This window comes from Tribolium madens, unplaced genomic scaffold (genome assembly GCF_015345945.1).
Source record: "Tribolium madens isolate multiple individuals breed KSU strain unplaced genomic scaffold, Tmad_KSU_1.1 Scaffold_19;HRSCAF=116;Tcas5.2_LG9, whole genome shotgun sequence".
Lineage (NCBI taxonomy): Eukaryota > Metazoa > Arthropoda > Insecta > Coleoptera > Tenebrionidae > Tribolium > Tribolium madens.
Genome location: NW_025400983.1, coordinates 5,174,053 through 5,198,552, shown reverse-complemented (window position 1 = coordinate 5,198,552; position 24,500 = coordinate 5,174,053). Strand labels below are relative to the sequence as shown.

The 24,500-nt window shown below is 32.0% G+C and overlaps 2 protein-coding genes across 3 annotated transcripts; one reads left to right on the top strand and one right to left on the bottom strand.

Moving 5' to 3' along the window:
• Positions 1-72: 72 nt before the first annotated feature.
• On the top strand, positions 73-14,814 carry LOC123008717 (trafficking protein particle complex subunit 11). The gene is made up of 15 exons (XM_044404707.1): positions 73-563; positions 609-968; positions 1,021-1,251; positions 1,292-1,433; positions 3,802-3,972; positions 4,024-4,157; positions 4,208-4,415; positions 4,463-4,665; positions 7,965-8,154; positions 8,209-8,539; positions 8,590-8,954; positions 9,003-9,160; positions 9,205-9,418; positions 14,465-14,656; positions 14,703-14,814. The coding sequence occupies exons 1-15, from the start codon at positions 181-183 to the stop codon at positions 14,769-14,771; spliced, it is 3,351 nt and encodes a 1,116-aa protein (XP_044260642.1). The 5' UTR covers positions 73-180; the 3' UTR covers positions 14,772-14,814.
• Positions 14,815-18,072: 3,258 nt separating this feature from the next.
• Positions 18,073-23,967, bottom strand: LOC123008725 (pre-piRNA 3'-exonuclease trimmer-like). 2 transcript variants are annotated; one of them, XM_044404718.1, is made up of 7 exons: positions 23,788-23,967; positions 23,508-23,742; positions 22,574-23,470; positions 18,865-18,951; positions 18,521-18,615; positions 18,239-18,337; positions 18,073-18,189 (listed from the first exon to the last, which is right to left on the bottom strand). In XM_044404718.1, exons 1-7 carry the CDS (start codon positions 23,916-23,918, stop codon positions 18,123-18,125), a joined length of 1,611 nt encoding a protein of 536 aa, XP_044260653.1. In that variant the 5' UTR covers positions 23,919-23,967; the 3' UTR covers positions 18,073-18,122. The 2 variants fall into 2 exon arrangements, 1 of the variants encoding a protein (XP_044260653.1); XR_006412981.1 differs by having other exon boundaries at positions 18,144-18,189; positions 18,239-18,367.
• Positions 23,968-24,500: the final 533 nt, after the last annotated feature.

The following is a 24,500-nucleotide window of genomic DNA, read 5'->3' as shown; positions in this document are numbered from 1 at the left end:
GAATTAATTCTAGCTTCTTTTTGTACCGATTTTGGTGGTCGTGGTATACTTGGTCAGTGTCGTCGCTAGAAACCACCTTCTGAAAACGTCACAACAACATGACGTTTGAGGTTATGTTTGGTGGGCCAAAAAATACGAATTTTTAATTTTTTCAAATGTATTGAGACCAAAAAAGTTAAAATGCAGTCGTACGTCCAAAATACTTCCGATCTTCCGCCAGAACTGTGCGCCAAGCCCTTGGCCCTTGTGGGAGTGTCTGGTTTAGACACCCTCAACAACGCAGTCCACAAGTCAATTTGGGAGACCTTCAGTAATAACAGGAGGGCCGACCGGTCCCCCGTCATATTCAAACTAATCGGTAATGCCCACGAGTTCCCCGTAATCAAGCCGAAACGAAACTCCTACGACTGGTACATTCCCAAGGGGATCCTGAAACGCAACTGGATGAACAAACACCTGTATGAAATTCCAGCAGTGATTGTTATTTTCTATGATTTAGACTGGAACGATAACATGTGGAACGAGAAAATGATCGAATGTGCGTCTCGCGTGCAGTCCCTGAGGTGAGTTTCGGGAAAATTGGGGCAAATTTAACCTTTGTTTTGAAGGGCGGCGCTGGAGGGGCGCAATACACGCATAACTGTGGTTCTGATCCAAAATACCTTGCCTTTGCCGCCAGGGGAGGACGTCTTGGCCTCCGATAGGGCTATAAGTTTGTGCGCTAGTTGTGAATTAAATGCGAGTTCACTGTTTGTCCTCCCCCATGGGGACCACCTACAGGGCTATGCTGTCAGACTGGAAAGCGCCTTTTATGAGTTTGCGCAAAATTATTACCACAATGAAATTAAAACCATCAGGTCGCATAAAGAACACTTGAATAAGACCTCCCATCAGTATTTGTTTGTGAGACACCAATTTAAAATGGGGTTTCTTTATGAACTCAAACAGGATATTCACACAGCTCACAAGTATTTAAAAAGGAAATTTAATTTTTTGTAATTATCTATTTTTCATTTTTAGGCATTACACACATGCTTATAATTATTTATTGGAAATTCGCGTGGTGGACACGAACGCGTTGGAAATCCGGACCATTGCTGGTTTTATTAACTACAAGTTGTGCAAGTTAATGTTTGCGTTAAATTTGCCAAGAGATGCAATTTCGCAGTTTAAGGCACACATTGATCGGTTTAAAAGTCGAATGGGTTTTCATGAATTGAGTTTTGAACACTATGCCTGGCTATCAAAACAGTGAGTCGTTTGATTGTAATGAAAATAATTATTTGTTTAGGTTCTCTGTTTTTGGTGATATTTTTGATGAAGCCGTCAAATTGGGATTACCAGCTGTTCAGACCCAACATCCTGGGATTTATTATCAGCAAGCTGCACAATATGCCATTCTCAGGAAAAAATCGTGTCAGGATTTGTGTTCGGTAAGAATAAATTTTTATTTGGTTATTTTAATTGTTTAAAATTTTGATATGTGAGACCAGAAACGAAAATGTTGTAAAGTATGCGTATGTAAAATGCTCCAAAGAGTCGATTGGCGTCAAATTTCCGCAAGATTATTAACTTATATAAGCAGTGTCAATTTTTCTATTTCTGCGATTTTTTCCGATATTTCGATTGCATAAACATGTGGAAATTCGATTTTCTAGACGTAAAGTCACCGGCCGAATATAATGTAACAGGTTAAAATGCTCTACGACGAGTAGTTTTCGGGATATAGAGCTATTTTGGCCGTTTCTGGGTGCTGTTGTATATTTGGTTGCCTATACTACAACCGTTTTTTGTATTACTGATGGTGTGTCAACGAAAAATAAATTATGTATTTTTTAATATATCAGTTTTTAAAAAAATAATTAATTTTGAAGGGTCTTGAAATGAATCTAATTTTTTGTTTCTATAGTGTGTCCCTTGATAGAAGAAACGTCTCTTGTAAAAGATATAAAATTCTCGATTTAATTATTCATTTTTTTGGGGTTCAGCCGCTTGGTTAAAGATTAATTTCTAACATAATTTTAGTTTTGAAAAATCATCAGGTAATTTTCAAAAAACCTATTTTCTGTAAAGTGCCTTTTGTACGGCAAATATGACAAAAAGTTACTTAATAACTTTTTGTCATATTTGCCGTTGTTGTTTAGAATCAACATCTGCGCCCATATATCAAATTTCAAAATCGATGTTTTTTAATTTTTTTATGTTAATTAATTTACAATTCAAAGAATTTTATTTTTGTCAGTTCTTTAATTACGAATAAAAAAATTACTTTTAGAATATAAGAACTAAATAAAATTTTGACGTTTCTGTTAATAAAAAACAATTATCTTGGAAAAAAATGAAAAATTATTGTTGATTGATGATTTTGAAATTTGGTATAGGGATCTAAATGTTGATCCTAAAGAACTTCTGTTCATAACTTTTTGTTGTATTTGCCACTTTACAGAAAAATAGTTTTTTTTTTAAATTTCAAGGCATACTGAATTTTTGAAAATTAAAATTATGTTACAAATTATTCTTGGGTGACACCCCAAAAAATTAAAATTTAAATCGGACAACTGTATAAAGAAATGGGTTGAAAATCCAGAATAATGTAAATATATTTGTTTTTTCTATTTTTTTAAATATGACTTAATAAACTATGATCATCTGTTTGTTTTGCTTCTGGGGTTGCTGCACTTTTGAATAAAAATAAATAAATAAAATACATAAATTACATAAAAAGTAAATAAAAAATCATTCTAAATCAAAAAGAAATGCATCTAAATGATAAAAAATGTAACAGACGTCGATGAAAAATAGGATAAAACTTGGATCTATTTCGTAAATTTTTGATTCCTAAAAATAAAGTTTTTGCTTCAAAATATAAGTTTGACATGTACAGGTTAAATGTTTTTATTCTGTAAATACATTAATTACAAAGACAAAAAAATTGTGTACAATTCGTTTAGTTATGACTAATTTTAATAATTACTATTGATTTTGGACTTAAAAATTATTTTGTCCTAAAGATTCTAAAATAATTTATGTAACTTTTAATTAGTCAGTCAGTATTTTTAAAGTTTTTAATATTTAACACTGATTAAAATGTATTGAAAATGATGGAGCTAGAAAGGCAATAAATTCTGTTCTTTTTCTTGGTCTCCAAATACATATATTTAGTTTTATTTTGAAAAATAAATAATAAAATAAAAATTAGTACTTCATTATGCTAGATTTTAACACTGGAGAAAATCGGAATAAACGAAATAATTCACGAATAGGTTCATAAAACGTTGTTGGGTGGGTTTGTGAAAATCGTGAAAAAAATCCCTGAAAAGCCGTAAAAACTTTAAAATTGAAATAAAAACAGGCTCTGAACATTATACGATTTGAAGTTGTAGTGTGGTGACATATTATAAAAAATTGTTCAATACGTGTGTATTTTTTAACTACTCCGTTTTAAAATCACAATTATATTGTGTTTAAGGAAACCGTCAGTTTATTCTTTTCCAACTCTATAACTCATCAGTCTTATAACAAATTGCTTCAAAAATAAACGAAATTCGCTGTTTGAAGTAAAATATATTACACAGTAATTGATTATTGTTTGGAGTTTTTGTGGGCGTCTACAGGAATTTTTTGCTTCCGGAGGTTTAATTCTTGTATTATATTGCAGCCATACAAAACCAAACTTACGACTTCCATTTACTAACACAGTTTACCTTTGATATAAATATTAGTACGTAAAATAGAAGGAAGTGACTTAAAATAAATATCAAACTTATTTTAAAACTGGGTGAATGAATTCTTAAATTGCAGAACATCATAGCTTACCCCCAACCCGACCCGCTAGAAGGGGTAAATAACATGGAATTTTACGGGCAAAGGCCTTGGCGGCCCGGAAAATTATCAGCCGAACCCCCGGATCCCCAATTGGAATCAAACGGAATCCAAGCAATTCAGTATTTAGAGAAGCAATTTGCACATTCTGTACGTCTTAAAAAAGGATTATGAAAATCATTTAACTTTTTTTTCTTCTAGAACTCGATTGTTTCTCTGTATGGTTTAGCAATTTCGCAATACAAAACGTACAGATGTCCTCGGACGAGAAGACATTTGGTGTTGCAAATGGCCGAGGAATATTACAACTCGCACGACTTTGGGAAAGCATTGACGTAAATATTTCCAATAAGTGATGAATTTCTATTTACACAGTTATTATTAGTCTTCTTACCCACATGCTGTGGGATTTTCGGACGGAAAACTGGTGGCTACTCTTGACGGATATTTTAGAAAGAGCACTCAGATGCGCTTATTTAACAGCAAGCGTTCAGGATTACGTACTATTAAGTCTTGAAATTTTAGGAAAATACAGTAAACTCAGCACTGAGCAGAAAAAACGGATCCATGAAAATCTCCAAAGGATTTTAAAGGTAAAGCGACGAAAAAATTTCAATGTTTATATAAAAAAAATGAACAGAGACAGATACCCTTCGGGGACCAAAAACTAACCCCCGACGTGCTCCAACATGCCGTGATTCAGTGGCAACCAAAGCTGCAAACAGAACCGATCCATCTTGCACTCGATCTGGGAAATATCTCGACCTGCATTGAAACCAAAGCCAGGTTCATGCAAGCGAAATACGAAGTCGACCAAAATGTCACGGTCGAAGTCTACATCAAGTAATTACAAGTTATTTTTTTTCTATTTTGCAACTTTAGCAACGCTACCCAAACGAGTGACTTAACAGCTTAGTGCATTTTAAGTTTTTAATCTTGGTGACAATGAAACTACTTTTTTTATTACCAATTCCTAAATTTTCGGTGTCGCAGATGAAAAAATCATGACAATGAATTTTTAGATTGCACACAATGACAAATGTCAGTTCTAGTCGAATTTTCCAACGCATGAATAACACTGCTACGTGTTACTAACTGTCCAAAATTCCTTAAATTTACAATTTTGTTTTTTCTTTCAAAAAAAAGCGCAAAATAGAAAAAAATGTATAAAAAAAACTCGTTTTTTTTGTTCTTCAACTCGTCGCTACTCGGATCGTTTCAATAATATAATTAGATACCGAAATTAATGTAAATAAATAAAAATCTCGGAATATACAAAACATGACATCAAAATTTATCTAGCACAATTACTTAATACTATTTAGGGTGTTTTATAAAACACAAAAAAAAGAAAAATGCCAAGTAAAATAAAATAACAGGAACATGAAAAAAAATGTTAAAAAATTCTATCTCTGAAAATTTCGAAGTTATAAGAGTTTAAATTTTGCAATAATTATGAAAAAACATACAGTTGGAGACAAAATACTTTGGTCGTCAATGTCACTTGAGTGACATTAAATTGTAAAGCATGCTTTACTGTTATGTACATACTACTGTCAATCGTAGTTGACAAGTTGTATGTACATATTTTTGACAGAAAAATATAATAGCTGTCAGTAATTTGACATTGTCGTTCATTTTAACGTTAAAACTTGAATTACATTAAAGTGTCAGAAAAGTGACGACCAAAGTATTTTGTCTCCAACTGTACCTATATAAAATCATCGGTAGCAATAGAAAAAGATGTCAAATGTCAAAAACTAAATGGCAAAAATTTTAAATTTGTCACAATTTTAAAGATTTTTTTAATGTTCTTTACCTCACTTGACATTTTCCTATTTTTGTGTTTTTTTTTAAACACCCTGAATACAAAAGTCAAAAGGTGTTACTTTTTGGAAAAAACATATTTTTTTGTTAAAAGTGAGTATGAATTAAGTTAAGAAAGACTTATGATAGTGAAAAAATGTTAAGAGACCAACAGATTTTTCTGGACTGGAGTTTAAAACTTAAAAAAAAATGTAATATCGGGTAGAATTGGATTTTATGTCACCAACTCAGACAAAATTCCCTAAAAATATTTTTTTTCTTTAGAAACAGCATAAAAAGCGCAAAATAGAAAAAATAATATAAAAGACTCGTTACAGAAGGCTATTCACGCAATCGTATCGCCGCTACTCGGCGGTTTCATTTCGGTCTCTTGATAATTGGATGCCTCCTGCAACTCGTATTTAACATTTTCTTTATTGCAAAAAATTAAGGGAACAAAAAATTTCCAAAATTATTTGGTGATTTTTAAAAAGCTGTATCTCTGTGAAAAATGGTCGTGACGAGATTAAAAAAAAAGGATTTTAAAGCTTCCAAGTTTCTAGTTTTGAGATCTTTCCACAAAAAAAAAATTCTGAGCTACTGTTATCACGCAATCCTAAGACAGCGCGAAAAATTTTTTTTATAGTTTTTTAGTCCATGGACGTTAAGCTTTTATTTTGTCAGGTTGATTTCTGGCTTAAAATTAAGCTAAATCGATTGAAAATAGCCCAAATTGCTTCATTTTGACCTAAAATTGAAATTTAAGGAATTATTTTTATAAAATGCATTGATTTAGAATTATTCCTGGGTTAAACTCGAGCAAAATTGAATTGGAAATAGCTCCAATTGCTTTATTTTCACAGGAAAGTGTTATTTAGGCATTTATTTTGTTGAAATCCATTGACCCAGGTTGATTTCTGGCTAAAAATTAGGCCAAATCGATTGGAAATAGCATAAATTGCTTTATTTTGGCCTAAAATTTTGATTTATTTTTTTTAGTTAAATCAGGGGGGTCGAATAACTTGTTCGTTCAACTTCAAGTTGCTTTTTTTATATTCTGTTTACGTAAATTTTTTGTTGAGATATCTTAGTTTTAATGAAAGAAATCCTTTTAAATCGAAGACATGTCAAAAAAAGCCATTTTTATATTATATTTCTTATTTTAAAAATTTCGTATAGACTGTACCCAAATTGAATACTATTTTAAACCATACGTATGTAAAATGTTCCGGAGAATCGATTGACGTCGAGAAAACCGCAAAATTCTTGATAGTTTAGATGTTATTGTCGAATTAATATTTTTGCTATTTTTGTCTTTACCAGCGATTTTTTTATTTTTTCAACTATTTATCGCAGAACTATGATCTTTTTTTATAACATATGAAATTAAAAGTACTTTCCAACTGTACCAAACATAATACAGTTATCGAGATTAATTTTAAAGTTATTTATTTATCCTGAAAAAACATCGTGAAAAGTGACAAGTGGCGATAGCTATGCCACGGGATGTACTTTAAAAATTCAACTTGTCAATAAGTGACGTTAATATTTGACATTTTTATGTAGCCCAATCTACTCCAACAAAATTTTCCTGTACTAGTTTTTTGTGAATTTGAATTTGTAGGTATCTGCATACCTACACACAGATATACATACATAAAAAAATTACTTACTTAATTACTTTATTTCAGAATTATTTATATTTTAATAGGAAACCAATACTCATCAAAGTTTTCTGAATTGTCATTATTTATTGAGTTACTTGTTTTGTACTATTGTACTAACTTCAAGTGGCTTTTTTTATATTCTATTTACGTAAATTTTTTGTTGAGATATCTTAGTTTTAATGAAAGAAATCCTTTCGAGAGAAAAAAATTAACTTTTGTTTTTTAGTAAATCTACCGCGTATTTACAAATAATGTGGAGAGACTAATGTTTCCAGGTTTTTGATAGTCTAATGTACCCCCAATAACCCTATCAATTTTTAAATCTCTCACTGATTGATCAAAATTTTACAAAAGAACTGAAGAAACATTGAATAATTTTCATCAAAATACAAACCTTTTTTGTTGAACTTTTGTTACAATTTTGCATTACGAATTACTTAGTTGTTTGTTAAATTTGTTTAAAAAACAAAATTTCACAAAAAATTAAATTTTCTTGGCAGATAGGTAAAAATTCAATTAACATTACAGACTAATTTAAAAAAAAAGAAAACTTGAAACTTCAAAATGTTTTTTAATTTAGGTGCAACCAGTTTTCAAAACTACACCAGGAAATTTTTTGTCCCCTTAATTTTTTGGTGTATTATTAAAATTTTGACAAATAAATTTAAGATGCTCGAGCCCACTGCCTCTAACTTTCGCTAAAGTGTCAGTTACGGTCAATACTCCGTCGTATAACTGCGAATATGCGGTTGATGATCGAAATTTGAGCTCGAATTCTCTGGACTTCGATTCTGATGAAGCAAAACGATTCGTTATTGATTTTATCCCCGACTCTAACGACGTCAATAGCGAGATCCAAGTAAGTGGTTGAATTGGCAACCTGGACGTTGCCACTTCACGCTTCAATTTGTAGATTGGCGCAATAAATTTACTGATGGGAAATCAGAATGAAACGAGTTTGGATCTCAAATTCAATCCTCAGAACAGCATGAATCGCGTCTGTCCTGAATTGTTGCACTTTAAATACTGTCCAGATAGGCTCGATTTTGACAATATTTCGCCTCGAACCAACACTTTGATCATCCCGAGACATTCCAAGCTGGAAATTGGGCTAGAATACGCAATTCCGGCGCTTTTAGGCGAGTGGTTCGAAATCAAGATTTTTATAAACAACGAGGAACCGCACGATATTAAAGAAATGAAAGTTGAGGTGACTTTGACTAAAGACGAGACGATTAGTTTAAGTGAGTTTTTAATACTAAATCATCAAGTTTCGTATATAAAAAAATCGCAGCTGAATTTTCGACAAATTCGTCTGGGGTCCCCGAACGGCTCCCTCTTGTGGTGAAACTCCCCGCTTCGTTGCAAAAGGGCGAGAAATGTTGGGGGAGTTTCTACTTAAGGGCTCACAAAGTGGTGGAGAATCACATCGAAGTGAAAATTTCGTACAGTCTAGACCGCGAAAAGCCAGTAATTAGTATAAAAACGGAGACAATAATAGTACCAGTGGTGAAACCCTTCGAAATCAGTACAAAATTCCACTCGTCCTTGATGGAAGAAATTGGCCAGTTTTACGTAGGCGAAGAAGTGGGCGTGATGTGTAGTCTACGTTGTTTATCACCTTGGCCAATAATCATTGAAAATACCTCAATCGAATTCGTGCGTTGATTTATAAGTGTTTGGATTGGTCAAAAAAGTGTGTTTCAGACGTCACCTTGCAAATCCACTGAAGATAGCACCGTAAGTCATTTAGCCAATACGAGATTGGAGGATAAGGAAGTTGGCGTCGAATTATTCCTAGCGGTGTGTGAGAAAAGCTGCGATAGCAATGTCACAGTGGGGCAATATATGGTCAAGTGGCGGAGGTATTGTTTTGGAGTGTGAGGGCGCCACTAGTGGTGTGTTTTAGGGAGAATGGGCTTAGTACGACCAGTCAATTGACCGTAATTGGGCATACGTGCCAGTGGATACCTCTGGAGTTGAAAATGAGGGTTCCTGCACATGGGTTTGTAAGGACCCCCTTGCTGGTCGACTATCACTTGTATAATAGGTCACGACAGTTGCTGCAATTGGATGTGGCGATGGAAGGGAGTGAGGCTTTCATGTACGCTGGATACAAACAGGTAGAATAAGAGGAAAACAAAACGCAAAAAGTTTCTTCATCTCATTTGTTTCTCTATTTTTTTCCATAACTATTCATTTTAATCAAAAATAGAAAAAGTTTTCTGCATAGATTTTCCTTTGAAAATGCGCCAATGGAGCTCTTTTTTGTTTTTTGACTTTTTTTGCAAAAAAAAAAATTGTAATAAAAAGTTTTCTTAAAAACAAGGTAGGGTGAGAAGTCACTATTTTTCACAAATCTCTTTTTATTTTTAAAATGATACTATTGATAATAGTTTCGGGGATAATTGCTCGCCCAAAATTTTGACAAAACTCGAAAATTTGAAAAGTTCAAAATTGAACCTCATGGTGGTCCAAGAGAGTTAGAAAAGTGCAAAAACATTGCAGAAGACTCAGAAATATGCATAAAATGTTATTGGGTCGAGTTTAAAAGAAAGATTTTCTTGAGTTTTCGTAAAAATAGTCGATCAACTTCTTGTCGGAAAAACGCTTGAAATGTGGTATTCTAGACGTAAAAACACGCGTTAAACACGATGTAACAGGTTAAAATGCTCTGCGGTGAATAGTTTTAGAGATATTGAGTAATAAAGTTAAACATAAGGCTAGAAGCCCATATCCGATTCTGACCAAAAATCAAAAAATTTTGATTCTTATAAAAACTAATACTATGTGTAAAATTAACCGGAAAATACGCCTTTTCAAACCGTTGACCTAGGAATTATAGTTTTTGAGATAGGATTTTTTTATGAAAAAAATTAAAAATGACTATATCCGGGATCATAATCCGAACCAACTTCCGGTTTGCGCCATTGCCATTAGATAGATAACTTAAAGTAGATTTAAATAGTTTTTAACTTTTTGCTCTAAGTCTTATAGTTTCGAAAAAAAACGCATTTAAAGTTTCACAGTTTTCGAAAATTTTTACTTTTTGAACAACGATTACGGCCAAACTATTAGACTTAGAGCAAAAAGCTCAACACCATCGTAATCAGGGTAAAAAAATCTATCTAACTATAATTTTTAAACGCCGATTACGGCGAAACCAGAGGAGATAGCGCAAAATGTTTGGCAAATTCGTAATCAGCGCGTTCAAATCTATCGGATAGGTTTAAACCGAATGTAAGACATGTCAAAAAAGGCCATTTTTATATTATATATTTCTTATTTTAAAAATTTCGTATAGACTGTACCCAAAATGAATACTATTTTAAACCATACGTATGTAAAATGTTCCGGAGAATCGATTGACGTCGAGAAAACCGCAAAATTCTTGATAGTTTAGATGTTATTGTCGAATTAATATTTTTGCTATTTTTGTCTTTACCTGCGATTTTTTTATTTTTTTAACTATTTATCGCAGAACTATGATCTTTTTTTATAAGATAGGAAATTAAAAGTACTTTCCAACGGTACCAAACATAATACAGTTATCGAGATTAATTTTAAAGTTATTTATACTGAAAAAAACATCGTGAAAAGTGACAAGTGGCGATAGCTATGCCACGGGATGTACTTTAAAAATTTAAAAATTCAACTTGTCAATAAGTGACGTTAATATTTGACATTTTTATGTAGCCCAATCTACTCCAACAAAATTTTCCTGTACTAGTTTTTTGTGAATTTGATTGTATCTGCATACATACAGATATACATACATAAAAAAATTACTTACTTAATTACTTTATTTCAGAATTATTTATATTTTAATAGGAAACCAATACTCATCAAAGTTTCTGAATTGTCATTATTTATTGAGTTACTTGTTTTGTACTATTGTACTAACAACTTTTGAAAAAATCAATTGAACAAGACTTGATGGGTGCTTTAATTAAGTATACAGATTTCGGTGATTTTTTTATTCTTTCAAACTATGCAAAACAGTCGTTGTGGAATATACCATTTTAATGTACTGCAAATTAGGAAATTGCCTACATTTTTATTTAGGTGTAATAAATAATTGACTCACTTTACCAACAGAAGCTGCATCCAACCGTCCTGTCCCTAACAAATTAATATAAATTGGATTTACTGAATTTTCCAACAAAATAAGTAATGTTGTGCGATTTTTACGATTATACAAATACCAGGGCAGTTCCAGTAACTTATCGAAAATTTTTCCAGTCTAGAATTACAGTTAAATAAAATTATACTTTTTTCTGATTTTTACCATATCTGGGATTTGTAAAAATAGTTCTGTGAGGTGTATTGTTATCGAAATACTTGTTGTAAAAAAAGAAATCGATCGGAGATTAGCTTTCCAATCATCACTGAGCGAAAAAGACTGAAATTTGATTAATTAAGTTTGTTGTTTTAATTTTTATTCTTACATTGATGAAGAAAAAAATCATTGAAGTGTTAATAATGATCAGCATGTAAACCTCAGCTTGGAGAAGCCCCCAAAACGTCTTGATAACTTTTTTAATAAATCTAGAATTTTACTAAAATTACTCAATTGCGAAAACTGTTTCTACTTACGTAGTTAGGGACACGTGTCGTATGACTACAATTCGCAATTTTTCTGCAACAAACTCTTGATTCGTTTCTAGATTTTTCATTTCGCTAATGCAGTGTCCTAAGAGCAATAATTGGAATTTTACATTACCAATGGCATAAAATAGGCAACAGGCGATCGAAAACGACATCCAAGCCTGAAGAGGCAAATTAATCAAGAAAAAAAATTCCACAATTTTTCCAAATTTAGTAGGGAACATTTCTTTAATTAAGAAAATGTCTCTGTTATCACTAAACAACGGCGACGTGAACACAACTAAACTTGCCACCGAGAAGCCTGCGAAAAATACCGTCATTTTTGAAAAATTAAACTCTCTTAAAAATCTGTCGCGACTGGAGGCATTACAGATGTCCAAAGGCCAAATTAGCGAATACAATTCATTGTAATTATTTTCAATCGTTTTTTCTAAGGCTATGATAACAAATATTTGGAAAGTCATCTAAAAATTGATGATATTTTTTTAATTAATGGGAATTAGAACAACTTACAAAAAAGATGAGCCCCATTATGGGGAAGTAAGTTATCATAAGTTGCTTCTTATCGGAACTCCGTAGAATGTAAATGCATTGTAAAAATAGAAGAGAAATGTTGAAAATGAAGATCAAACGGCTGAATTTTTTCACTCGAGGATTGTGAAGCATGGTGTCAACAGTTAGCTTTTTAAGAATCCAAAATGGATCATCTGCAATTATTTTCTTAATTAGCGTTAATTAGTTTTAACTAAGTAATTACTTTTTTGAATGTATGACATGTTTCTATATTACTATTGGACACAAAAGTAATATTAAAAGAAAATTAACAAAGTTCTTAAGTATTTATTTAATTGAAAATCGATTTTGTAATCATTAGTTTATGTCTATTTGTCTAAGTTCATATTTAATAAACAATTATCTACGATATAAGTATCGAGAGAACAAGATAATTTGTAATCGGGTCACATCCTTGAATCCGAAAACGTATGTCTGGAAAACATCGAATAAAATGACAAGATGAAAGGTAAAATGGCATGGTCCAAAAGATATGATGATTTTAATAACTAAATTTATGATTTACCTTCAAAAAAGGACGGTCCTATTATCATACGTCGGCCATTCCAGCCCATTTTGCCGTTTTACCTTTCGACTTGTTATTTTAATTCACAAGACATGTCACAAAAAGCCATTTTTATATTAATGTTTCTTATTTTAAAAATTTCGTATAGACTGTACCCAAAATGAATACTATTTTAAACCATACGTATGTAAAATGTTCCGGAGAATCGATTGACGTCGAGAAAACCGCAAAATTCTTGATAGTTTAGATGTTATTGTCGAATTAATATTTTTGCTATTTTTGTCTTTACCAGCGATCATAGTTCTGCGATAAATAGTTAAAAAAATTTAAAATTTTTTTAACTATTTATCGCAGAACTATGATCTTTTTTTATAAGATAGGAAATTAAAAGTACTTTCCAACGGTACCAAACATAATACAGTTATCGAGAATAATTTTAAAGTTATTAGCGAAAATCGCCGAAAATTTTGACAAAAATCGAAAAAATTAAAAATTTCAAAATTGATCCAAATTCACTTCTAATGGTCCTAGAGGCTCAAATAAGTGCGAAAAGAGTTGTAGAAAGGCGAAAAATAAATTTTGTGTTATAATGAACATAATGGATTAGAGCAGAGACACTGCCCTGGGGCCTGGTGGAGCAGTGACATAAGGTCCTGCTTCCGGCAGGTAGGTCTGGGATTATATAAGTAATGTCATGTCAAACAGTATTTTGTGGAGAAACACAAATCACAAAAACTTTTAGAAAAACAATAATTTCTCTTAAGTCATTCCCATTAGATTCTGATAAAAATTTTCAAAAACGAATGAATGAACGAATGGACTTTTGTAGACTCATTTTTTTTAACTCATTTACTCAAACTTGTTTCCAAATTCGCATTATAATAACAGCCAAAAATTAAAGAATCGTAAAGGTTTATACCCGATTTAAGAAAGAGCTCTCACTGTTGCCATAACATTTTTTTGTAAGACAAAATAATGATTCGTTTGGAAATCTAATTTCACTTCTGCGTTTCTTTTTCAACCTAATTTAATATTGAAACGAAAATATTTCGTGTTTTTTTTTGTTTGATGAATAGGTGGAATTATAATAAACATTAAAACTATCAAAAACAAATAAATAAAAGCTTATGGTCGCTCTATAACATTTTTTTCACTTCTTGTAGCACTCATTTACTCATTCATTTTATTCGAAACATTACAAAACATTTTTTTTCTTAAATTTATTTATTTCAAAAAAGTGATCTGTTAGCGCATATTTTAAATGGGTTAAAATTTCAATTCAATTTCTAGATTTAAACCGGATTAAAAATTTGGTTTAACCTTTCATCTCCTTTAGGTCGTAACTCCGCTCCTTTTGATTTACATAAAATCCTTAATTTGTTTGCGCTTTGCTTTCACCACTTTGGTGTGATTTGGTGAATCAAAGTGATGGACATGTGTAATAAACACTGTCCAAAACGCCAATTTCCTAATTTTTTTCCAGTTTAGTGTGTCTGTTTTGCCCGAGAGCGTGAAGACGATTCAGTACAATCTGTACCCGTTGATCGCTGGCAGCGTGGCGCTGCCAAAACTGGTCCTGACAATACCAGAAAATTCCGGTGAAGTCCCCGGTATGCGGCAGGACCAGCTAAAATCCCTCGTCGAGAGATGCCTACCGACGCACCTTTACGTGATGGTAGGCCACTTTTTCGCTCCGACTAATTTTACCGAGTTTTTTTCAGCCGCAAGTGAAAGGCGCGCCGCAATTACCCGGTCTGGTGAAGCCGAGGAGACTAACAAAAATCAAATAATTGTTATACTGTAATGTTTTGAAATAAACGATCTTTCCCGTTATCAAGTGGAAAATTTGCGTCGGACGTCACAAAACTGCGTCATTTTTGCGACAAAGTCGTTTCATAATGGTCTAAAATTGGGCTGCATGCGGGCTTCCGCCAATACGCAACCTTGCTGCGTATTTTTACAGACAAATTGTGCACACGTGAACGTAGGTCTGCCGTTGCGATGTTTTTTAGTTCACTAATAATCGGGATTTGGACGATTTTCAACCCAAGTTATGATTATAGTCATAAATTAACCCATTGTTTGATTTCTCATGTGTTATTTTTAATTGTTTGGAAGTGCGTAAATTAGGACCTCTAAAATAGCGCATCCATCAATATTACCCGAAAATAACCCTAGCGCGAGTTTGTGGGTGGACAACTTGACATTGCTAGCATAGCAACAAAAATAGGTTTCAATAATGGCATAAGCTGTAAATAAATTAAATCGTTTTAATGTGAGTAATAAGCTCTAATTCCATCAACAGTGGCCAATAAAAAAAAACTTGCGGCCACGTCTCATGTTTTCATTGTTTACTATTCCGGTCCAAGTGTAACAACAATTTTATGACTTAATCAAATTTTTATGTGTGGATATGAAAAATTCAGATTTTTAGTCATAAAACCGGACGCTGATTCGCATTAATAATAACCATCAACTGGTGCATTATATCTGTTAACGGGGCTCAACTTTTGAAGCTGAAAACTATTATTGGAAGCAATAAATCATTGATCAAAAAAATTTCCACAATTGTTTTTATTTTCACAAGTTTCTGTTTAAAAACTGGAGATTTAAGTGCGGTAATGAAAAAAAATACTTACTTTTTGATACTTGATTTTGAAGTTCGCTCAAATTTCTAAATATTAACCCGAGGAGCCGTTAACTTGATGTGTACAATTCCAATAAAATTCCACCGAAATTCCTATTATTCCAAATTAATTCATGTAATTCCGATAGTTCTAAGAAATTTTATGTAATTTTGAACAGCAATTATCTCCAATAATTCCAAAAAGAATTCCAGTAATTCCAAAAAAAATCTATCGAAATTCTAGTAATTGTAATAATCTATCGTAATTCCATTGTTTTCAAATTAATTCCTGTAATTCCAACTTAATTCCGATAGTTCTAAAGAAATCACCGTAATTTAAAAAAATATATCCTATAGTTCTAAAAAGAATTCCCGAAATTCACAAATAATGCCAGTAATTCCAAACAATCCAAAGATAATTTTAATAATTCCAAAACAAGCAATTTCGAATAAATTCCAAAACTTTGTACAACTTGTTCAAGCTCCTCGTATTAAAACCCAAAGTTATTATTCCAAATTAATTCCTGTAATTCTAACTTAATTTTCCTAATTCCAAATTAACTCCGATAATTCTAAAAAAATTAAAGTAATTTTGAATAAACTCCGATAATTCTAAAAAGAATTCCAGTAATTTCAGAAAAATTCCTGTAATTCCAAAAAAACTCCCTCGAAATTCCATTAATGCTAATAATCTATATATCGTAATTCCATTATTTTCAGATTAATTCCCGTAATTCCAACTTAATTCCGAAGAAATTCAACGTAATTTTCAAAATTTTTTTCTCCGATAGTTCCAAAAAAAATTCCCGGAATTCACAAATAATTTCAGTAATTCCAAACAATCCAAAGATAATTTTAATAATTCAAGCAATTTCGGTTAAATTCCAAAAAAATGGACAACTAGTTCCAGCTCCTCGTATTAATCCCAAGTTATTATTCCAAATTAATTCCTGTAATTCCAACTTAATTTTCGTAGTTCCAAATTAACTCCGATAGTTCTAAGAAATTTAAAGCAATTTTGAACAGAAATAATCTCCAATAATTCCAAAAAGAATAGCAGTAATTTCGGAAAAATTCAGTAATTCCAAAAAATCATCAAAATTCCATTAATTCTAATAATCTATCGCAATTCCATTGTTTTCAGATTACTTCCTAATTAATTCCTGTAATTCCAACTTAATTCCGATAGTTCTAAGAAATCCAACGTAATTTTCAAAAAAAATTATCTCCTGTAATTTCAAAAAGAGTTCCCGAAATTCACAAATAATTCCAGTAATTCCAAACAATCCAATGATAATTTTAATAATTCCAAATTCAAGCAATTTCGATTAAAAATCCAAAAATTTGTACAACTAGTTCCAGCTCCACGTGTATTAATTAACCCAAAGTTATTATTCCAAATTAATTCGTAATTTTCGTAATTCCAAACTAACTCCGACAGTTCTGAGAAATTTAAAGTAATTTTGAACAGAAATAATCTCCGATAATTTCAAAAAGAATTCCAGTAATTTCAGAAAAATTCCAGTGATTCACAAAGAATTCCTGTAAACCCAAAAAAATCCATCGAAATTCCATTATTTTTTTTAATCTATCGCAATTTCATCGTTTTCAGATTAATTCCTAATTAACCCAACTTAATTCCGATAGTTCTAAGAAATTTAAAGTAATTTTGAACAGAAATAATCCGATAATTCAAAAAATTCCAGTCATTCACAAAGAATTTCTGTAATTCCAAAAAAAACCATCGAAATTCCAGTAATATATCGTAATTTCATTGTTTTCGGATTAATTCCCAATAAAATCCTGTAATTCCAACTTAATTGTTCTAACAAATTCAACGTAATTTTCAAAAGGAATTATCTCCGTTAATTTCAAAAATAATTCCCGAAATTCACAAAAAATTCCACAAATTCCAAACAACCTAAAGATAATTTTAATAATGCCAAATAATTCAAGCAAATTAAATTACAAAAATTTGTTCAACTAGTTCCAGCCCAAAAGTTTCTAAATTCTAGGCCAAGGAAATCCAGGTCTCTAGTTATTCTTGAAACCCACAATGACATATTAAAATAAAATTGTTTTAATAACAAGGTGAAGAACAATAAATCCTGAGGGTCGGATAAAATCAGAGGTCTATAAACTTGGCTCCATTTTAATCAAAAACTGCCTTGAAAACAAACTTCCAATCAATCATCGCATTATACGAGCTTTTAATAGACACTTCTGGAAGCTAAATACTAATTAATTAAGCGATTTAAATTTTTAAACATTAAATAACATTCTCAAGACAGTTAATTAAAAAACTTGACATTTTTTTAAACTGAGTTAATAGGTCATTAAGTCAATACCGAGCAAAAATAACGCTAAAGCGCCAATATAGTAGCTCAGTTATTTTTGAAATAAAATTATGCAACCGAAGACTACTCATTACACTTACAAGTCGAGATCTATTATAAAAAGAAACAGTGGTTGAAAAAAGTGCTTTATTAAACCTATTTAAACTACAAACTTCTTGTTATCTCTTTTTTACAATTGTGTGAGTCAACCACAGGACGAGAGCACCTGAAATGGTCACCGCACTCCTGAAAATTTTCATGGGAATTACCCGCCAATTTCGGGGGAAATACTCACAAGAGAACGGCTTGGGTCATAGGCGAGTGTCTCAAGACGTTATATTGCTTTACTTGAAAATTAGGATTTGTTTTGAAAGTTTTGGAAATCTCTCGTGCGCTGCAAGCACAATAAAAGGCCTATAAAGTGCTAAAAATATTGCTAGTGTCTATAAAAATATTTGGCCACATTTCTGGCTGTTATTAATTAAAAACAGGTGTAATGAAATGAATCTTTGCTGGGCCAATTAGGTACAGCACAGTTCAATTAACACCAAGGTAACCTAGATGATAAAATACTCACGCCCTGAAGTTATCAACAGCGACCAAAAGTCGGTTTCCCCTCGGTGATAGTTTTTTGATATCAACAAAACCGAATGTGCTAAGTGTGGACATGAGCTGCAACGAAATTGAGAGTCCAAATAGAAAACATGCGAAAAGTGTAAATATAGCTTAGGAAGGTCTCTTCCAAGGCATATTTTTAGCGAACAATTTCGGTGGTTATAAAAATGCGTGACATTTTCCAACAAATAATGGGATACGACTTATGATTGGCAAAAGCACAACTATTAAACACGCTTTCGAATTTGTATTGTCTACATAAATTATCCTATTTCTGTCGGTTTTTGTTATTAATTGGACACTTACATCACTCACGTCGAGCGGTTCGTTTTTTAAGGACTCGACTATTAACCAAGGGGGCCTCCTGGAAGTTGGATCCTCTCCATCGATTTTCTTTAATGTGAAACGTATTATTAATTGTGGGATTAAAATAGGACACCATATGATAATTAATCGCCGAGAATATGTAAATCAATAGACCAACAGTGCACCCAAAATAGTAACCTTGACTCAGGCCTGGAGATTATAATTTATAGAAAATATTACGATTACGTTGAAACACAAATCTTTGACGGAAACGATAAATTCTTTTTTTATATCGAAAAACATCCTATTATTAGGCCCACAGATAAAGAACCAATTTTATAAAGTAACTACAGTTCAAAAGCCAAAAATTTTAATTAAACGTCAAAAGCATTTCGGATTCTTCCTTTGCTCAAATAATTACTTTAGATAGTTTATTGACAGGGCCTAGACTGCGGTTTCCACAACCTTGTTTGTTGCTATTATTAATATTTGCGTCGCCACTTGATAATTTATTACACTGTCTGTTACACAAAAAATGTGGTATAAATAAGATTTTTGTCTTTTGTCCCAAACGCTTCAAGTCCAAGAGTTGACCTTTACCTAACTTGAGATCTCTATTGAGAGAACATTTGCTAAATAATTGTATTTAGCAAATGTTCCTGTCTGTCAAATTCCACGCCAGTTCTATTAATTCATCATTTGACTGTAACTGTTTTCAGTCCAAAAACATAAAAAACGAGTTCCAATTCCAATTTTACGATTTTTCTTCTTCTTGAAGTTTTTATTTATAGTCAGAAATTGAAGTTTTTATTTATAATAGTCAGATTTTTTCTAATTCTCAAAAATTCAAATTCAAATTTAACTCCAGTCCAGAAAAAAATCTGTTGCTCTCTTAAAATTCTTCACTATTATAAGTCTTAACTAAATTCATATTCCCAACAACGATGAAAAATTTTCAAAATTGAACTAACTTTTGAATGGTGTACTATAGTATTGAATACATTATGCTATACAGGGTGGCTCAAAAGCAAACCGCCAGACGACAACCATTAGTGACAGAAAATGTCATTGTGAGAAAAAAGTTTAAATATTTTTTTCTCTATCTTCACTTGTTAGTTATATAGGGTGCGCCAGAACTCGCGACCCAGAGAAAAATGCCATATAAGGTAAGATACCAGAAACATGGAAAAAAATGTTAAAAAAATTTTATCTATAAAAATTTCGAAGTTATGAGAGTTTAAAGTTTGCACTTTGACCCTATTTATTTCTGTTGGAAAAACGATTTCCCAAGTTTTTTTGCTATAGACTATTAAAAGAGGAGACAAGGAAGCTGTATCCTAAATTGTAACTCTGTTCAATGTTATTTGTGGCTTTTATTGGCAAAATTTTTGTTTCTTTACTAAATAATTGAAAAAAAAAACATACAAGATCATCAGTGTCATTAAATAGATATAAAAAAATGTCAAATGTCAAAAAATATGTCAAAATTTTCTGACAGATAAAATTTTTTAAACTTTTTTTATGTTCCTGGTATCTTACCTTACTTGAAAATGTTCTCTGGGGCACGAGTTCTGGCGCACCCTGTATGTAGTTCAGCAAAGAGTATCAATGAATTTTGTGATTAATTAAAAACACTGACATTTATGAAACAATTGCTTAGTTCTAAGTCTCATTTAATTGATACGGTCAGTGTGACATAAACATGAACATGAGTTCGAAAACGATTTATGTATAAGATAAAAAAATGGAAAAAATAAGAATTAAGTAAAGAAATAAAAACTACAATGTATGTATGTACAATGAATGAGACTTGAAGCTAAGTAATTGCTTCATAAATGTTATCGTTTTTAATTTATGATTTGTACAAAATTTGTTGTTAATTTTTGTTAAGTTGTATCTTTTTAATGAATAAAGAAAAAAGAAAAAAATGTTTAACCTTTTTTTCTCAGAATGACATTTTCTATCATTGGTTGGCGTATGACGGTTTGCTTTTGGGACAGCCTGTATAAATTTTGATGTTATGTTTTGTATATTTCGAGTTTTTATTTATATACACTAATTTCGATATCTAAATAAATATTTTTATTTAAAACTGTCCATTTGGACGTAAAAAAAACGAATCTTTTATACTAGTATTTCTATTTGGAATGTTTTATCTGTATCAAATTTAGGGAATTTTACGTCAATTGGTGAGACGTAGCTTATTTCGATACCAAAACCGATGCTGAAATAGACTACAATTTACTTTCTAGAGGTTGGTAATTGTAATTTTCAGTGGCTTTTTGAGGGATTTATCTTTTTTCAGGTAGTGTGCATGAAATATTTGCAGTATTCATTGTTAATTCAACAAAATTTTGAAAAATACTTGAGACTTGGAACTTCGAAAATCGAACTATGTGACCAACCACAACTTTATTAGAAAAAAGTTCCTAATTTTTGAAAAATTGACTTGTATGTTAAAAGAGTACGTAAAATGAGCAAAATAGAAAAAAATGTACAAAAAAACTTGTTTCATAAGTCATTTGTAGGAACTCGTACCACAAAACTTACCTTACGAAACAGTTCTTTAATATACTATTACCTAACGTGCTTGGAAAATACAATTTCCCACATGAGCAATCTGCGGTCGTGCTGCATGAATTGCAAATGTGGGAAATTGTTTTCCAAAAAAGTGTGGTACAATATTTTCGTCACAAATATGTAACTGAAAAAAATTAAAATAATTTGTCATAATTTAGTTTGTTTTGCTGAAGGGTTGGCGACATGTTAAACTGTCACCTATTCTGAAATAGAATCTGGGTCAAACTATCCCCAAGAAAGGAGCAAGAAGATTGAGAAAAATAGATCAGAGCTAAGATTCTACTATTTTTGATTTTACTAACGATTTTTGTTATAAAAATGACGCATAAAAATTAAATAAAAGTTTTCGTTTTATACGATTAATATTAAACATTCTAGTTAACGATTTACTCAAATGTAAACTCTTGCAATATTTTCCAATTTCTCGTATTATAAAGTTTTTATTTATTTTTCAAATAATACTCACACGAAAGAGGAGAAGAGTTACTTTTATTACAAGTGCCCAAAATGCAATCGTTTCCGGACGAGGTGAAGCTTTTAATTGAGTCCAAAAAAGAAACTCATTTTGTAGAGTTAAATGAGTCCGTAAAATAGCTATTTTTGGGAGCGTATACACCAAATGTGTTGTCAGTTCCAATTTCTTTTACACTAAATATTATTTAAATAAATAACACTTCACTCACTTTATTTAAATAAGAAATTCTTTCACTAAAAGTATACCAGATAAAGCAATTTAGATCACATAGTAGGTAGCCCAAACAAGTGCTGCAAATGTGGTTGACCAAGAACAAGGTCAAAAAATGACCAGTTTCTCACCGATTTTACTTAAAATGAAAAATTCATATTATTTAAACAAAACCATTCGAAATTCGCTCCATTTTAAAAATTGTTGTCGATTTCAATAACAGAACCGGAGTTCATTTTTCCCATCTTTCTGCAGCGTAACACGGATGCATTTACCTTTAAATACTTTGTTTATAAGTGCACAACTGGTTGATTGATGTATTTCACCACGCGTCTAAATTCAAGAATCAAAAGCTTTCCCGCAACGAGAATAACTCAATCATGATTCACGCCCCGATTTAACAAAATTTTGACAATTACCAAATGGTGTCCAATCCATACTTACAATGTGCGAAGCTGCCCCTCTAATAACATTAACTCGATTTTTGTACTCCGACAGTCCGCTCATAACTTCCCCAAAAACGAACGTTTTCGACTTGGGATAATGCTGGGAAAGGTTGAAGTAACCCATCCTGAGAAAAATATACCCGGCACAAAACGAATCCCACCCTGCTTCGTGATAACAATCAAATTTTTTTTTATCAACATTGCACTCAATTGCTGTACTGTCCAAAACCAAGTGGCGCCCTAACCCGCCCTTAAAATACTCAAACAGGGCTGCTAGACTAGTGTCATCCGGAAGTTTCTCCCTCGGAATGGTTGGTCTCAATTCGTAATAAACAGTTTTTGTGTCGAAAATCGTGGGGAAGAGTTGGTGGGCCAAAGCTTTGTATTGCGAGTACGACTCTGGTAACGTATTGTGGAAATTATTTATCAGTATCATCAGGTCTTGGAGGACATTGTGGCCAATTAGCGGCTTTTTTAGAGCCGTCAGAGTGTCAAAAACGTGTTTGAAACCTATCAAATCGTTCAAGATGTTGTCATCAAGGGGGCACCGCTTTACCAAGTCATTAAAATCACCATCTGAGACTTTTTTAACACAAAAAATGCCGTTCTGTTCGTACGTCCACAAGTTTTTGAAACGCTTTCGCAACTGCTTGTGGATAAAATACGGCAATTCGTAGAAATGCCCAAATGTGTTGTACACATCTGGGATTTCCAGAAAGTCGCCAGTTTTGCAACTATTGTACCATTTAGAGATAATTGGGGTGTAGGTTTTTAAGGCCTCGTCGAATTCGTGCCGTAAAGTGCAATTTTCCCCAACTAAATCGCCCGATTTCAACTTTTGTTTCAAATCATTGGCCTCCTTGGTGTTTAAAAAAGGTATACCTGAATAAGCAAACTACAAAAAATATACCAAATGACTCGTTTCGTAATACCTTATTAAAATCAAACTTGTACATGGTTAAAAAGCTCAGTGTGCTAGCTTGGAAGTAAAACGACTTGTCTACGTCCCCAAAACATGCCGGGGCCACATAAAACGTGAAAACCTCCCCGAAATAATCACCAGTCTCATTATCGAAATGAAATGCAGTTATTCCGACTTGCACAGGGATTACGTTAAGTAAGTTTAGGCGCAGTTTGGTATATCTCGCCTTATTATCATCAAACAGCCTAAAATTTTTCAGTAATGAGCGGTTTTGAGGTTATGTGCGTTACCTTGGGGCTTGATGTTTCACAGGTTGTAAAGCGCTGAATTCCAAATCGATTGAGATAAATTTTGCTTTTTGTAAACTTCTTTTTATTTCAGGAAGCTTTTGTTTGAAATTATTTTTAGTCACTTCACACATTTTTCAACTAACATTTAAAAATACACTAATCACGTGCTTGCTTCCTCGTTTTAGCTCAGCTCTGGTGCGTATTAACCAATCAGGATTTAGAATTTGCCATCAAGACGGTCGGATTTTGATTTGATTGGCTCACACAAGGCGCCATTGTTGTACTTAAATTCAAACGCTCGTTTACTGAAATTTTGTTAAAAATAAAAAATCTTACAATAAAATTAAGTTAAATTATCTTTAAACTCTATCTTTTGTACTACGTCAATATTTTATTTCTTAAAAAAAAATTACATGGTGTTAGAAAAGATTCCGACAAAAAATAGGTCAATGGGACAGTCATTGTGTTGACATTAAATGTAAAACGGCCCTTAGATAGTAACATCACTTTAAATACAACATGTCACTGATTTTTGACATTTTGGTGGTTTTAAAAAGTCAAATTTGACGTTAAAGCCTGCTTTACAGTAATTTTCAGAAAGTGTCAAAATTTTGATGTCACTTTTGAACATATTTATTTATGATGAAAAGATAGACGATTTTTGCCTCCTGTTTAGATCCCAGGATCGCTGAAAAACACTTCAAACTTAATTT

What these genes read in the sequence shown, in the direction of transcription:
- LOC123008717 (XM_044404707.1), top strand. Translation starts at nt 181, where the DNA reads ATGCAGTCGTACGTCCAAAATACTTCCGATCTTCCGCCAGAACTGTGC. An exon ending in GATATTCACACAGCTCACAA is followed by an intron (nt 969 to 1,020) that starts GTATTTAAAAAG and finishes TTTCATTTTTAG; the next exon opens with GCATTACACACATGCTTATA. An exon ending in AAAATACCTCAATCGAATTC is followed by an intron (nt 8,955 to 9,002) that starts GTGCGTTGATTT and finishes AGTGTGTTTCAG; the next exon opens with ACGTCACCTTGCAAATCCAC.
- LOC123008725 (XM_044404718.1), bottom strand. Translation starts at nt 23,918, where the DNA reads ATGTGTGAAGTGACTAAAAATAATTTCAAACAAAAGCTTCCTGAAATA. An exon ending in GTGAAACATCAAGCCCCAAG is followed by an intron (nt 23,743 to 23,787) that starts GTAACGCACATA and finishes GAAAAATTTTAG; the next exon opens with GCTGTTTGATGATAATAAGG. An exon ending in ATGACCCAAGCCGTTCTCTT is followed by an intron (nt 18,190 to 18,238) that starts GTGAGTATTTCC and finishes GAAAATTTTCAG; the next exon opens with GAGTGCGGTGACCATTTCAG.